The 16,305-nt window shown below is 37.5% G+C and overlaps 1 protein-coding gene across 1 annotated transcript in view; it reads right to left on the bottom strand.

Annotated features, from left to right (window-relative positions):
• Nucleotides 1-297: 297 nt before the first annotated feature.
• Nucleotides 298-16,305, bottom strand: part of LOC103770602 (gamma-sarcoglycan) — a 64,538-nt gene continuing 48,530 nt past the window's right edge. Inside the window, exons 5-6 of the mRNA XM_008937907.1 lie at nt 9,434-9,553; nt 298-374 (exon numbers count right to left, since the gene is read on the bottom strand). Coding sequence (XP_008936155.1) covers nt 298-374; nt 9,434-9,553 — 197 coding nt within the window. The remainder of the gene's footprint in view (nt 375-9,433; nt 9,554-16,305) is intronic.

A 16,305-nucleotide genomic window follows, 5' to 3' on the forward strand; every position in this document is an offset into this window, starting at 1 on the left:
CAGACAAGCAACTTCTATTGTAACATACTGTTGTGTTCCAAAACTGAAACAGAGAAGTTTACCTAAAAACTACGATGTGGCTTTAAATATTCACTATGAGCAATAAATCATTTATAATATATTTCAAAATTGCAGAGTAAGTTACAATTTTCCTTCAAAACAATAATTTGTCATGTAAAACAGAAATAGAAGTTAGTAGTAGTTCTGTAAATGCTGTTGAAAATCCTGTGTTCATAAAAATGTGAATATCTATAGAGAACATTTACTTACTATATTTAGGGGTTTATGTATAAATTCTTACCTAAGCTGTTTAAAAGCTTCTGCCTTCACAAGTGGTGTTTCTACAGAGTGTTCAAAGAGTGCTCCTTCAGGCCCTGCAAAAAAAAGAAAAATACTGAATTGTAAAAGTTCAAATGCAAAAAAAAAAAAAAGCAACACTGATTTATATGGCCATTTTGATACCAGAAATTAAGATAAGAAAACATATATTAATAAGACAATGAAAATATAGCTATAGTCCTACTATTACACTATTAACTGGAACAGTACAATATATAGGTAATGTAAAAGTACAGAGGCAAGTTCCTCAAATGAAATCTAAGAAGTCTGAAGACGGAGAAACTTAAAATTACTTGGGACAATAAAATAAGTAAATAAAATTTTTACAATGTCTCTTCCACTATTGTTAATAGAGACAATTAAAGTCACACAAATATTACAGGCCTAAATAATTATATTTATTTTTGACTACATAACATGAATTCTGGCATGCAGCTTCATGAAAGATTTTGCTCTATTTTTAGGTAGACTTGCTGAATATAAAAGGGTCTTTATGCACGTAAACTGGCAATGACTATGGGGTCAGATAGTTTACCTCCTGAAACAAGAGTAGTTTCATCCCAATGCAGAAGAAACAGTGGGCACCCAACCTCACCAGGAGTCTCCCTGTTGGATCTGGAAGTTCTCCAAGCACTTCTGTGTCTGGTCTCATGAGGACTAGCATCACAGCAGTATCACCAGCTCTGTGACTGTCTCTTGACTAAGCTTCACTAGGATCAGGGAACTAGCTGAAGCAGTACAAAAGCCCCTGAGCAAGAGATGGTTCAAAAAAGCAGCTAAATAACACCAGCAGCAGCAAGGGTGGTCTCTCATCCTCTGTTCATAGGCTTTGTGAAGGCATTCGTCCAAAACTAGGGAGGCCTTAGGTCGAGTGTTTTTCTCCAGCTTAGTGGATTATGTCAGGTGACTATGTAGCAAAGCAATATATTCTAAGACTCAGGGTATTACTAAACGTGGCGTTTCTGGATGCACTTTCAATTAAAGCAGTTACCCTCAGGAAAGAATTCTGGCATGTAGAAAGCCCTAAGTCAAGGCTTTGGACTCCATCTAGAGAAACAAACCCTTAAGACCCTTCAAGACCCTTCTTAAGTTGCAGGCTGGTGAATATGCATGCATGCATGTGCATGTTTATTTGGATATTAATATCACTACAGTTAACATATTAAATGCAAATATACGTGTAAACAAAAGAAAACTTTGTGTGTATTTTCTGTCTGGAAGACCTGACAAGATTGGGATGAAAAAGTTAAAGTGCACATAGAATCAGGCAGAAAGAAGGAAAGACAAGGGGAAATAGATGATTAGAAAGTATGGTATGGATTGTATAGATGTGGTACTAGATTGTATTAGATGTTCTATAAAGGAAAAAAGATAATAAATATTAGTGGGGGAAACCACAGAGAACATGGTGCAAGGAAAAAAAAAGTGAAATCAAGAGATACCATTAAAAATTAATACATTGCTGAACCAACTGCTAGGAAAACCGTCACTTCACGGGGGCTGGGGGAAAGTTCTCACTCAGGATGTCCTAAGAAAACATGAAATGTGCTGCTGTTTGAAAAGAGCTTTAGCTGAAATCATGATTCCTTGTAATGAAATCTCCTTAGCTTGAATGGATGAGAAATGCTCAAAATGTAAGAATCGCCACACTAAATCATTTCACCACTTCAAGGGGGGACAGACTTCCAAACTTCTATTTAACTTTCATTTAGCTGTTGATATCTTCATCATCAATTTAAATAGGTGAGTCTTTCTGGAATTTGCTAACTAGCAAGAATATAACACTGGAAAATATAAAATTCATTAATTCAGACAGAACTTTAACCCTTCTTCATTAGCATTAAGATTATTTTGCAAGATAAAAACTAATTTTGGGCTGGACATAGTTATTCTCCTGTTCATGTATTTGTGCTGGTGGGTGTTACAAGGTGACAACTGTTCACATAGGAGGTGATGTGAAAACCAAAACCTTCAGAAATTAAATAAGTTTGTTAGAAAATACGAATAAGATACTTTGAAGCGATACGCTGATCTCTCAAATCCTGCTTGCCACCTAGAGGTGGCAGATGAATTCAGGTTTTCCTTTGAGCAGGGACTGCCTCAAAGGCTATTCTTCTGACACTGTAGTCCTTTGAGAACATAACATGATCCCTCACTGTCCCTTATTCCACTATGTCCTACATGACAATTCTTAGCAAAGCAAGCCTATCACTGTTCTCCTCACTTAGATTTTTATATTGGAATTCAGTAGATGAATTTCAGTGAAATATATACTGTCACAAAAGGACTTGCACTAACAAAAGAGTTATCAGTAACTTTGAATGATCTCCAAACACACGATTTATTAGAGGAGATAACTTGATCTTAATGGCTTCCAGATGTAGTTCTGTGAATTCTTTATGCATGTCTATGTTAAGAGGTAATGTGACCTGAAAAGGGTGGATTTATAGAGTGAAATACTTGGTGCTAAAGATCTGCTGCTCATACTGTATAGATTTAGGGGATTTTATTCTGGACCAAGTCTAGTATCATCTGGTGGACTTAAAACATATTTGCAATTCTGATGAAGTAAACTCATTCTTTGAGCCCATTTCTCAGCTGGATTTCATCCAAAACAAATCCAATGTGTTCACTCCCTGACTACTCCGTAGTATAAACCAGTGAGATGGGAGAACTGTTGAAACATCAGATCTGCAGCAAAAGGGCAGTCCCGATGGAACAAAATTCTATTGTGGATACACATTTTGGCTTGATGACTGTGGAAGGCATTTTAAAATTTCCTTTATTTCCCTTTTTCTTTTTCTTATCCATGCATCTCCTATACCAACATACATTCTATGGTGTGTTCTTCTACTTGAGTATGGTTTGGAATCCATTTCTTAGATAAGCTGCACAGTATCTTGTAAAGAAAATTGTATGAAACTGCATAGTTTGAAATTTCATGCCTTATTACACTGGTGCATATCCTTACACAGGATTGCCACAGTAGTAGAATTTGACTATGTGCCAATTTCTTGTTATCTAAATAACAGCATCACATAGTGAGGATCTTGGCGCAGTTTCTGGATACAAGATCCATTTCCACCTTGCTTTGAGGTCTTTTGTTAACACTGATGTTCTAAAGAAAAAGGCATATCAATTATCACGAGGTTTCTTCTGGTTGTCTGAAGAAGGCCTCATCTGCTTCTTCTTGATGAGGTGGTCTGCAGAATACAACTATCATCATGTTGCCCATGTTGATCTGCCCCCTGTTCCTGACTCACAAGCTCTCACGGGGCTCCTCATCCATCCCAAGGCTAAGGACCATGCATTCACGCTGCTTTCATGCATAAAGGGCAACCCACCCCTGCCTGTTCTTCTTGAAGAGCCTTTATTTTTGAATAAAGTATTTTGAGTGGCACATTTGTAAAGCACCTTAAGTGTTTCCATGCTATAGTGTGGCATTATCATAGAGACATTCTGCAGATTGCAAGCACTGAAACAGCCAGGGTATATTGGAGCAGCTCTGTGGAACCTAATGGCATGATTGTAGTTTACTGCTATTAAAAATCTCGTCTTATGTCTGCATTTTTATAAATTTTCCTTCTATGGTTGTGTAGGAAAACACCATTTTTTAATTTAGTCCACTTGCTATAAAAAATATAGTTTCAATTATTAGAAAGATTAGGGAAGGAGATAATAATTTTCATTAATATTTTGCAAAAAGTACCATTAATGATTACTCACTGGAAAATGAAATGACATATCCAGCCATCAGAGTAATAATCAGAGTAAGAAAAGGTAAGCGAAGCCTACTAGGTGAACTACATGAACACAGCCTATTATCTGCTACCACTGGCAAAATAATAAATAATGACCTCAAAATGAAAATATGCATCTCTAAACCTCAACTACTGAGTTTTGTCTCCACATGACACATCCCCAGCCTGGAAAGACTCTGAAAAGCTCTACTGTGTGCTCTGCCTGATTTTCATATAATCCCTCTGTCACCTTTAGAAAACCATACAGTCACTACAGCACCTTTTACACAGAAGTTCACATGTGGTGACACAAAACCAAAGCTTTTTTTCATTTCAGATGTAGCTTGATAAGGATGTAGCATGATAAGGATGTAGCTTGATAAGGATATTAAAGAAATTATATGACCTGCTTGTCTGTCTATGAAAGGAACTTGAGCTGAAAAATCAGACACCTCTTCAAGTTAAACTTTTACATTTTTATCACGGATTGGGCTTGTTGCATTGAAAATGACGAGCTGTGAACGGAGAGAGAGAGAAGCCTGGCAAAACTGACTGGAGGAGGGGAGACACTTGTGAGGCCTGAATACCACTATGGCTGGTGAAGCCTTGTTTGAAATAAAGCTGAGCCTTATTTTAGAAATCTGCTTCTGTCTCTTGATCAGGAGGGCAGGTCTCTTGATCTGAGCACCACTGTGCCTCAAAAACAAGGCAGGGGGAGCAAAGAGACCAAACTTCCCTGAGAAGCCCAGTTCTATTGCTAGTTCTCAGGTTGTGCAAACAAAGAGCATTGAAAACAGCGCTAACACCAGCAATTACATAATTTTAATTAAAAATAATCTTTCTGAATATCTTTATAAAGCAGCATTATCACTGGAGCATTCCTTCCTCACTGGAGGAGATGGAAGCCCATGCTTAGCAGTGAATAACTTTGGGTCTGGAGATCTCACTCTCCCCTTCTCTTTTTGAATGTGAACCGTGAAAGAGGATGAAAGCATGTACCCAGAGGCTATAAAGCTTCACCTTGCTGGCAGACACCGAAAGTGCTTGTCCTCTCATGCTGGGCACCTAACATTTTGTACAGGTATTACAGAGTACTGCCCTGGGAGGTGGGACTGCAGGACTGAAGTCTCCTGGGCCAAGAAGGAAATTCAGCCCAGGTATCTCACTTCCTAAAGCCTTATGAGGACCATCTGAGGGAACTGGGGTTGTTTAATCTAGAGAAGAGGAGACTGAGAGGTGATCTTACTGCTCTCTACAACTACCTAAAAAGAGGTTGTAGTGAGACTGGTGTTGGTCTTTTCGCCCAAATTACTCATGATAGGATGAGAGGAAATGGCCTCAAGTTGTGCCAGGAGAGGTATTGGTTGGATATTAGGAAGCATTTCTTCACTGAGAGAGTGCTGAGGCACTGGAACAGGCTGCCCAAGGAGGTGGTGGAGTCACCATCCCTGGAGGTGTTTAAATGACGTGCACACACGGCACTCAGAGACACGGTTTAGTAGTGAAATTGGTAGTGTTAAGCTAACAATTGGACTTGATGATCTCAAAGATATTTTGCAACCTAAACGATTCTATGATTCTGTAAAGACAGGTAAGTGGCAGCAGAGATGGTATCACTTGCATGGGAACTAATGGGGCTAATAGAAGAAAGCCAACAGGAAACAATGTTAATGCTCTAGAGAGAGGGGTGGTGGTGTAAAAGGGAATAAAAAAGCTTATTTCTTTGCATATTCTAGAGCAGTCACCTCTAAGCAAGAGTCAAACCTTGCCTTCCTGTGAGAAAAATTTCTTCATCAGAGTATTATGTTTGAACAATATGACACTAAATAAAAATAACTTTGGGGCAAATTTTTTCAGAAAATGGCCCTAAATGATTTTTTATCTTCATTACCTACTTTATATTTTAAACTGTAAAGAAACAACATTAACTTTGATATGAATATTACTATATTTACATTTGTAGATACTATTGTTTATGAATATACTCTAATTTAATCCTAAAATACACAAGATCAAGACAGTAATTTTCTTAATGAGAGGATTGAAGAAAGCAAGGTTCATTAACACTCCTACACATCCTATCAAGCAAGGACTATCTGCCTCTTCAAAGTCTAGCAGAATGTTTATTCATACCCTCAAATTGTCTGTCTCCTACTTAATTTGCCTCCTGAACAGAACCGTTTAAACTCAACACACATCTCCACATTGCACTTCAGTGTTAGCTCTTCAAGCTGAAAACACTTCCAGAGAACAGAGCACTAGAAAATCACCAACAGCACTGAGCAAATACTTCAAGAGATCATGAAAGACAAGCAAGCAGAAGGACAAGTAGTAAACTGGAGAACAGGTGATACTTTTCCATAAAGACACTTTCTGTAAGGGTACTGATCCCCTTTGCCCTGATAGCTTTTATTCAAGAAGACTGTGGGGTAAGCAACAGCATTCTATTTTTTTCTTACCTACTCATCACCAAAATATTACCTGATACCAAAGTTTTGGTATATAAATGATAATTTTTACTTGTTAAAAAGTTTTGGGGATTTTTTTTGTGCAATATCTGAGAGCATTTTATATCTGCTGAATGCTAGTTATTTTTGTGTTTTATATAATTTTATTTACTTGAGCCCATTTTCTCCCTTCATAGTTAGCAAGTTGGCAGGCAAGGGAGTGGAAAACAGGACTGCTATGGCCACAGACAAGACGTGTGTGCAGAAGGACTCTGTTTCCAGCCTGTGCTGTGGCTTCACTCCTGCTGCCATGACGATATTGATAGTTATAAAGCAGCTGGCTCTTGCCAACCAATGCACTGTTACAAGGTGGGTATCACTGTCACCAATGCCAACTGAATGTATAAAAACCCACCAGAGCAAAATGCTGATGTTAAATACTCCTGCATCAGTATAATAAAAGTCTGCAAAGGATGCAGGTCATTACTGAAATAATATTATAGAGGATGTAATTGGAGCACATGCTCCTTTAGGTAGCATTAATTGTCATGAAGAGTTAAGATGAGCTTCAGTTTCATACACAATTATCTACACCATAGGTGTCAGAGATGAGCTAGAAGCAGAATTTAGTTGCCTAATCATGTGTACCTGATGTCATCTGAAACACCCACATTGTACATCCTGCCTAGCCTCTAGCTGCCACGATCAAAGGAAGAATCTCCTGTACATAAAGTGATACTATGTGGTGTCTCATGTGCCCTAAGGTGTTTCAAACTGCTGGATGCTTATGTTTTAGTATCTGAACTCGTCCACTATATTCAAGGGAGAAGAGTGAGCCGTTGAGCTCATCCTAAAGTAGACAACTGCATTTGGTCAGCAGCGGAGCTCTCCATGTGTCAGGGCCAGGTATATCCTTCATGCTATAGGTTGCACTGACTGGAGGTTCAATTCCACTGTCTGAGCATGGGCATCTAGACCTGCCTGTGACCCTGTGGGGTATCTAAGACCCTTAGCTGACCATGGCTTTCCTCAAAGCATTTGCTCTTAGGAGAACAGGGAGAGTCTGCTGCTATTTTTTTCTGCCACATTGGTCAGAAAATGTCCAACTGAAATAGAATGAGGTCAAACATATAAAATTTTGGGAAAATTACAGTTCCTGAGGTGCTAAATTGGATTAGCTTACTCCTAGACTTTTTCACTTTTCCTGAAATATCATAAACCACAGACAATTCCTCTCTGCTGTTTTATTTTAGTTGAAAACTGTCAGGTTTTCTTACAAATCGTTACTGAGCTTTTCATAATTCACATAAATAAGAAGAAATAAAATCAAATGGTTCACTATATTATAAATAAAACCTGTAAAATGATCTTCGTGTATTTTAAGCCTGAGTTAGTCTGTTTCTGACGGTACAAACTTTTCAAAATGTATTTCACATTGATCTTGTTCTCTATCTGAAGTGTTTAAAAAATTATCTCAGTACGCAAATTATTACTAATTTATCCTTCATGCTAATAGTATCATTTAAATCACAAATTTAATAAATTAATTTGAAGCAAAGTAGGCATGAATCTCCTCTTACTTATATTAATTTTACACTGAAATAACCTCACTGACTTTAATGGATTGGCTTTTGAATTGTACTATTGTGTAAAAAAAGAAGCAGGCAACTCATCCTACTACAGTAACTGCTAAAGTAAACAATTATCTTTGCAGTGTAACAATTAATGTTGGATGGGTCAGACTATATGTTTTAGCATAACACTTTCAATTCCTGTATGAACAATTTTTACTTACTTTGAGTTGAGATAGAACTTTTCCAAATCAGTTAACAATTATGCAGTTTTTCATATCTTTGTTAAACATGTGTTTCTATTAAAGTTTAGCATCCCTTGGGCAAACAATAATTATTTGATATGGTTTCCTGGTTAGACAAAGTTGTAATTTCAATTAGGTTAAAAAGTAAAAAATTTAAGATAAGACCCTCAGGCGTAAACAAAATTTATTAACACATTTATTATAACTTAGCTTTGGCTTTGAAACACTAATTGTATTGTTACCACCACATTTGAGGCTTTCACAGTGAAATAAAATTAATATAACCATTCAAATTAAGACCTCAAGATTTCAGAAGACTAATAATTAGTAAAAGTTAAGCATGATAGTTGCAATCAGGTTATAATGTTAAAAATGTAATTGAAAACAAGTTACAGAATAAATTCAGTATTTCCTTTGATGGACTCCAATGCTTAAAGAGAAATCACATCTTGATGTATCTGGTTTAAATCAACTTTACACCTGACAAATGAAGGTTGACTTTATCAGGTCGCATGAAAGGAAATAGCTTTTCATGTGATAACTTTGACATCTTACTTTGTAAAAGAGTACACTTTGGTCGTTTGCAGAAATGGCCTGAGAGAAACTTGTCTTTTGACGGATGACGTATTAAATCTACTATAAATACCACCTAGTGGCACGTGCTACACACAGAGCAGAAATACAGTGGCTTTCACTTTGAAAGATAAAACCATATAAGAATGTCAGAAAGTCTAAAAGGTTTTCACAAATAGAACTCAATACAACTCAAACTGGAACATCTAGATTTTTTTTCAGCCTCAGTTAACACTGGAAACATTAAATAATTCAGAAAGAAAAAGCACACCAGTATAGTTACAACCACTAGTAGCTTCAAAATAAGACACATACAGACATATATACATATTATTATTTTGTTGTTAAAAGCTCTTACTGATTATTTACTGAAAAGAGTCAGAATATCTTCAGATTTCTTTTTCTTAATGAGGTAAAACCCAAAACTGTGTTCACAAACAACGATGTATTTGATACTCCTATTTTGATTGTGCTTTGCTTACAACTATTATTTAGACATTTCTTAAACTGTTACAAACCTGTGACTCGAAGTTTATCCGTGCCAATTACAACTTCATTTTCATCCACTGTAAAAAGCGGCTTGCCATCCTTTGAGTTGATCTGAAATTGCTGACCATGGAATTCTACCATTTTAGGACCTGCAAAGTACAGTAGAATAATGGAATAATTACATCAGGTTTCTTCCAATGTCTATACAAATTGCTAATAATTTGAATTATTGCCTTAATAACTTAGTGACTCATTTAAGTACATTAAGGACAGTGAAACACCAAGATAGACATGACCTAATTTGTTGTTCGAAACTGTGCCTTGAGTCATGCTTTCAAGTTGTGTTTCCAGGGAAATTAGGAAATCCCACACAAATTGATCAAGACAAACATCCATGTTCTTGGTGTCGAAAATGCTAAGATTCTTTGATCATTATGAGTCTATCTGTTTTTCTTTTTTAACACAGAAACTAAGTGTCAAAGTCTTGGCAACATCACCCCTTTTGATTAGGGAGGCTCAAATGCTTTAAAATTACAAACATCCCATGTAAAAGCAGGACCCCTAGCTCTTTATAACGAATGCCAGCTTAGCTCCACATATCTAACAAATGTTACTGAATGTGTTCTTAGAAGAGTTTCAAAAAGCTACAAGAGTATTTGCGATTTGGATCTGGTACTCCAAAAATTAAAATAATTCTGTGCAAGAGAATCTTTATGTATTACCATTCCTAAATTCAGTAAAACCTCCTGTTCTACACTATTGGCTTGGTAAGCAGATATAAATCAAACCCTTAATATTCCTCTTTCTAACAACCCTATCAATTAAAAATTCACATCACATAAGTTTGGCTGTCTATTTGATAGAGTCCTCACCTATTTATGTTCAGAATTAAAATTACAGAGACGATCAAAGCAGTTAAGACTCCTTTTCAGCAATTTTTAATAAAGGTAATTCACAGGCTATCCATGGGACTGAGAGGCACTGAGCTGCTTCCTTTCCAGTAAGAACCTGTCTCACCATGCCTACTACCATAAATGCTAAATATATTCCAGGCAGTTATTCTCATAACAAACAAGTTTTTTAATGACATTATGTGATGGACGATTGATACTGCTAAGAAATACAGTCAGGTATTTCCTAAAATCTGCATGGTACCTGATGCAAGAGATGCATACCATCAGGTTCTAAACAAAGGGCTTATTGCTTCACCTAGCAGATGCAAAGTATTGCTTTTAATTGCCCACCAAGCATGGAAAGGGTTATAGAAGCCACAACATCCTAAAGTAGGGCAACAATTTAAAGGCATAAACCCCAATACTGATTCTACTTGAAAATGTTCTGGATCGAGACCTGAAACTCTGCAGTACATTACACTCTATTGGATGTGTGCACTCAGGCACAGATTACTGATCTCAATTTGGGTGTTTTCTAATCCTCTGAAGCACATGACTTTATTTCTGAGAAGTGTATTGCAAAAACTAGCTCAGAAATTATCTTCATTCAGTGAAAAGGCATTAAACAGTCATTTTGTTGTACAGAAAAAGAAGCAATCCTGGTTAAGTGAGGTGAGGGTGTTTTCCTCGGTTAAGGTATAGTATTGTTAAGTAATGAAACTATCCATTTATGTAGTGTAGGTAGATCCTTGTTTATTCGAACAGATCAAAGGCCTGAGTAAACTGGCTGTTATCAGCTTTACTGGTGCTGCAGGGGCCAGGTCCTCATCCTTGTCACTCATCTAACACCGTGATTAGAGTGCTCAGCATGAGTGTGGGAAACACAAATGAAAGCCTCTGCCATCCCACATGGAACAGGTTAGGTGAGTCCGGCACACTGGGGGGACCATGCTTTTGCTGGGAGGGACTTTGGAATCATTCTTCCTCTCTTTTGTTGAAGATGTGTTACATTGTGTAGAAAAGGAAGTTACTATTTGGAGCCTCTACTTTCTCCACAGGAAGGGAACCCAAATCTCCAGCTTCCGGGGTCAACACACTGGCTGGAGGAGTGCTTTTCTTCTCCTGATCCTGATTAGTGTTGGAACTCATTCTAAAAAGCATGCAATTATAATATCTGCTGGCTCAGACCCAGTAAATAAGACAGAGATGGGACTGCTTACCCTGTAGGCTCTGACAAAATTAAGTATTTTTCTTTTCAGTGTTGTCAATATTTTAGTAGGTCTGGCATGCTGGAAGCGAATTTTTTATATATAGCCATAGAATATTTATTGATTAAAAGAATTAATAACTCTGTGAAGATCCTGAAGACTTACATTTTCGCTGTATGCACTTTAAAGTGCCCCAAGACCTTCCAGAGATTCAGTTACAAGCTGTGAGGTATTATAGTCTGCGTAATCTTTAAAATACTAATTAGAAAGTGGTCTAAGTATATTTGAACTCTTATGCAAGCCTGCAGAAAATCTGCACCAATATCTCTAAAGGACTCAGAAATATATACTATTAATTTATATATAATTGTTAACTACTTACACATTACCAGAGAAAAAAAATGTGATGTAGATACTATATGTTATAGAGGAAACACTGTTTACTGATTTCCTTGGTAAACAGGCAGTCATCTTCAAAAATAAATTGCCAGGCCTCTATACTGTCACTTCTCTTTCTTTTTCAGCACCTTGGTAAACACAGGAGTTTCACTGATTATGAAGAAAAGTTGATTTGAAACAACTGGAGAAGTGTGACATTATTTGCACCAGCCCTAACTTGATCACTTTGAGGAATACATTTCTCTTCTTGATTTGCTAATTTGCTGAATCTATTTCACAAGCAATCTTGTCAAAGAAAGACTTTTCATGTTTCTTGTAGTAAGAACAGAAAAGACCTTCAAACAGCACTAATTGATTAATGTAATTTCTACATATGCATATTGCCAGAAAACCTATAGTTTTTCATTAAATGTATTGTTAAAGATTGTAGATTAATTCATAGATAAATGTGGCATGACAAAGAATGTAGTTAGAAGGTATAGGAGCTGCTTTAAGTGTTCAAAGTCAGGATCAGTATATACACACTAAACAGTATTTCTAGAACTTGGATCAAATTCTATTTCCACTCACCTAACCAAAGTAAACAGGCATAGATAACAAACACATGTTGTGCAGACTGACTTCCTCATCTTTCCTCTCTAATGCAAATTTCAGGCACGGTGTCCATACAGAACAACTTTGTACTAATACAATACTAATCAAACTGGTCCAGGTATGCACTGACCTGTCGTTACCGACACCCGATCCCCGGGCTCTCTGCCACCCAACCTCTGCCGTTGGGTACCATCACAGACACAGGCTTCAATGTGAAGGATGTTGCAAATGGCTTTTATTGCGCAGCTGCAATTGCTTATATAGCACAAGCCACACCCACAAGGCCCCTCGTGGGCAGTCTGAGCTTTCCGTTACATCGCCAGATCTTCCGCACGCCAATCCCTGCCTAGGGCGGGCTCTGCTCACCACAACACTGACCCCATTCCAGCAGTGACTGGATCAAGGCTGGGATTCAACCTTTCCATTCCCAGCTAATTGTTTTTAACATTAGACCACATGATCACATTCCTCTTTTCTTCTACTCAATTAATACCTGATTATTCCAGGCATGGCAGAACACCTGTAAGATGAGAAATTGAGTGAGTCCTACCCTAAAATAATGAGATAGGGAAAAAAAAAATAGAGAAAAATCTCCTTAGATAGATGAGGAACAAGAAGCATAGCAGGATTTGTAGGAAAGTGCTCATCCTGGCCAAACAGTAAGTTTTAACAAGCTAATGAATACCAATAAACTGAAGAAAGCCAAGGCAGAGTAGACACAAGCACTGCCAATTTCTGGTAATCCAATGGCATGCTCCTTGGCACCATCCCAACCTGTGCCACACAGTGATCTCCCAAACAATGCCCCTGATCAGGGGCTGTTCCTCATAGATGGGATGGATGAAGCTCTCCACTTCTGGAGAAAAGTAGGTTTAGCTGAGAGTCGTGCCATATGTGGTAGATGCATGTGACAGCGATCAGGGCTTACCAAAGACCTGATGAAGACCAGGGTTTCTGGCTTCGCTGCCATCAAAACTTCATTACTTTTTTTCAGGCCCTTAGCTTGCCTTTGTTGTGTGCTTGCCCTCAGCTACTTAGAATGACCACAGTTCAGACTTGACTAGAGTAGGAATGGAGCCCTGCTAGAGAGCCAGTTTGAATTGGTCCTCCTCAGAGCAGCAGGTCTGCAGCTGGGAACTCTCTCCTTGGATTGGGATGACGTCCAAGGAAACTTCCTGGGATTGAGAGAGCCCCTCCTCCTTTCCCCCCTCCTCCTTTGGTGAGTGAATACTTCTTCTGGAGATACATGTAGATATAGATATGTCATTGAGTGAGACTCATTGAGTGCCTTTCATGGATGAGTGATCTCTTTTTGGGAACCCTTGAGTAGGAGGTTTTCCCTTTTATGAGTGAGTCTGTGCACATTTTGGTTCACCTTTCTAAAAGGAATACTCTTAAAACTTAGAAATTAGTTGTGTAGTAGTATATTCCCACCTGACTTCTGAACTTGCAATTTACTGTGATCTGTTGGAGTACCAGGTAATTTTTTGATTGCCATAAATCCACATTTTAATAGCGATTGCTGTCTTTGTGGGTGCCTCTGCAACACCATGCCACCTGCCCTGCTGCTCACTGTCGGCCCTGGCCTGGTTTGGTGGCTAATATAGACATAATCTATGCCTACTTGCTAAACACTTTCCTACTTCAGATATTTAGTTATATTTCACAATACACTTGCACTACCTATATTGAAATAACACTAATTGTTTTGTGATCCCAGTAAGACTGATTTTCAGCTCATAAACAACAGCCCAATTCAATATCTGAAACTTTAATCTCCTAATTCCTAAACATATTTTGTTTGCAACCCTTAGCATATTAACTTCATGTAAGTCAACTAATACTATGTAATCATACTTGTTGATAAAATTCTACAGGTAAGAATGTAACATGACTGAAAGCAGGTTACAGAGAGCAGTGGAACATTTTCCCATTGCTGCCAGAGGTGTCACAGAGCTCCCAGGTTGATTGGTTACCCTCACTCATCAGGCAGAGCAATATTTACCCATTGTTTCTTTGCACTTCCTCCTTATAACACGTGCAGTTACGATATAGACCTTGTATGGGATGATCACATTGCATACCTCTTTGAGGCCACTTTAAATGATGAAAAATTGTTCCAAAACCAATTGACCTGTTGCCTGCAAAAGAACACACTGCTGAACAGCCTTCCTTTCCATTTCTCCTCCTCACTCTTGGCTCCCCTAGGAGGTTTTACAGGCAAGGAAGGTCTTTTGTTTAGTGAGTCTATTTCAGTCAAAAAGCATTTAAATAAATTCCCTTCTACTGCAACTCAGCCTTTGAATTCCAGGTCAATGCAAATACAGGAGGACAAGACAGCAAAGAATCTTGCAAAGAAATCAGGCCTGCCATAAAATACATATCCACAAATGGTTAACATCAGTGAAAATGGTAACATGTAGGCAGACTTTTCAAATCCTCCTCTGCCAAGTACTAAGCACTTTCACTGTGTCTCTACATCTTTCAGAAGAAAAGACTTTTTTTGCTGAGGACTTAGTAGTGTTGGCTTGACGATTGGACTTGATGATCTTGAAGGTCTCTTCCAACCTAAAGAATTCTATGATTCTAAAAGGCTTTCCAACACTGAAGTTACTTGTTTAATTTCAGATCTTTTATTTTCTTATTCTCTTCTGCTATCCATAATTTCTGATAACCTATGGCTGTCACCTACTCTGTATACATCATTCTTCTCCTACCACCTAGAATCACTGAAGTGTTGAATATAAGCCAAAATCCAAAGTGCTCTGGGGTATTGCTATGCATTTTAAATTTTTTAGTTAATTTTTATTATACTGAAACGTCTTGAAATAATATCTCATTAAAAGTGTATTAAAAATGTAGTACTCCTACAGATTCAGTTCTAGTTCCATGAGTAATACAATACCAATAAACACAAAGCCATTACTTTTGAAACATAAAATTAGTCAGATTTTCATATGGAATGGTATAGAAGTACTTCCTGGTCTTTTATTAGAAAAATGTATTATTACAGAGAATACACAGTGTGTTGCTTATGTACATTTTATGTCCATATCATACATCTCTCATCCCCTTGCAAAACATTTCTAATACATTAACAGAACACTTGCTGCTCTTGTGTCCTTGTTTTTTCCTCTCAGTTCTCCTGCTATGCTTCGGATGCAACAGTTATGCCTGCTCATATCAAAGGATGCCTTAGTGTCAGAACTTCTTATACTTTGTTGTTCTCTATGGTCAAACACAAGTCTAGAGAAAAAATTGCTTCTGAATGATCTTTGCAGACACTGGCAACCCAACCTGGTGTTAGGTATTTAGGTGGTAGTACTTTCCCCTCTCAAAGTGATTTACCTAACAAATGTCTTTATCCATCCAGTCATTATCCTTATAAAATCCTCTATTTAATATTAAAAAAATAAAATATGGAAATATTTAACTGTAAAATGCATTATTGCATGGAGAAACCATGGCATGAATAGGAGATCTTGTATCTCACACAGCAACTTGAAAAAAAAAAGGCTATGGTGCCACCTTTTCTTTCAGGCCTAATGAATACAGAATTTGTTGCATGATGAACAGGAAAAGGTGAAACACAGTCCTCAGACAGGTAAGGTGAAAAGCAAAGTACTAAAGGAGATAAAACATGGTCAGTTTATACCCTGCATGCAGAGAGGACAGTTGATCTGAGTCTCTCATTCCTGAGCAAATACTTTAACCACTCTGTCTTCTGCATAATGGATAATTCTTCTTCCTTTTTTTTTTTTTTTTTTTTTTTTAAAAAAAAAAAGCCATGGGTTTTTTTTACCAAGG

This window comes from Merops nubicus, unplaced genomic scaffold (genome assembly GCF_000691845.1).
Source record: "Merops nubicus isolate BGI_N331 unplaced genomic scaffold, ASM69184v1 scaffold5230, whole genome shotgun sequence".
Classification (NCBI taxonomy): Eukaryota; Metazoa; Chordata; class Aves; order Coraciiformes; family Meropidae; genus Merops; species Merops nubicus.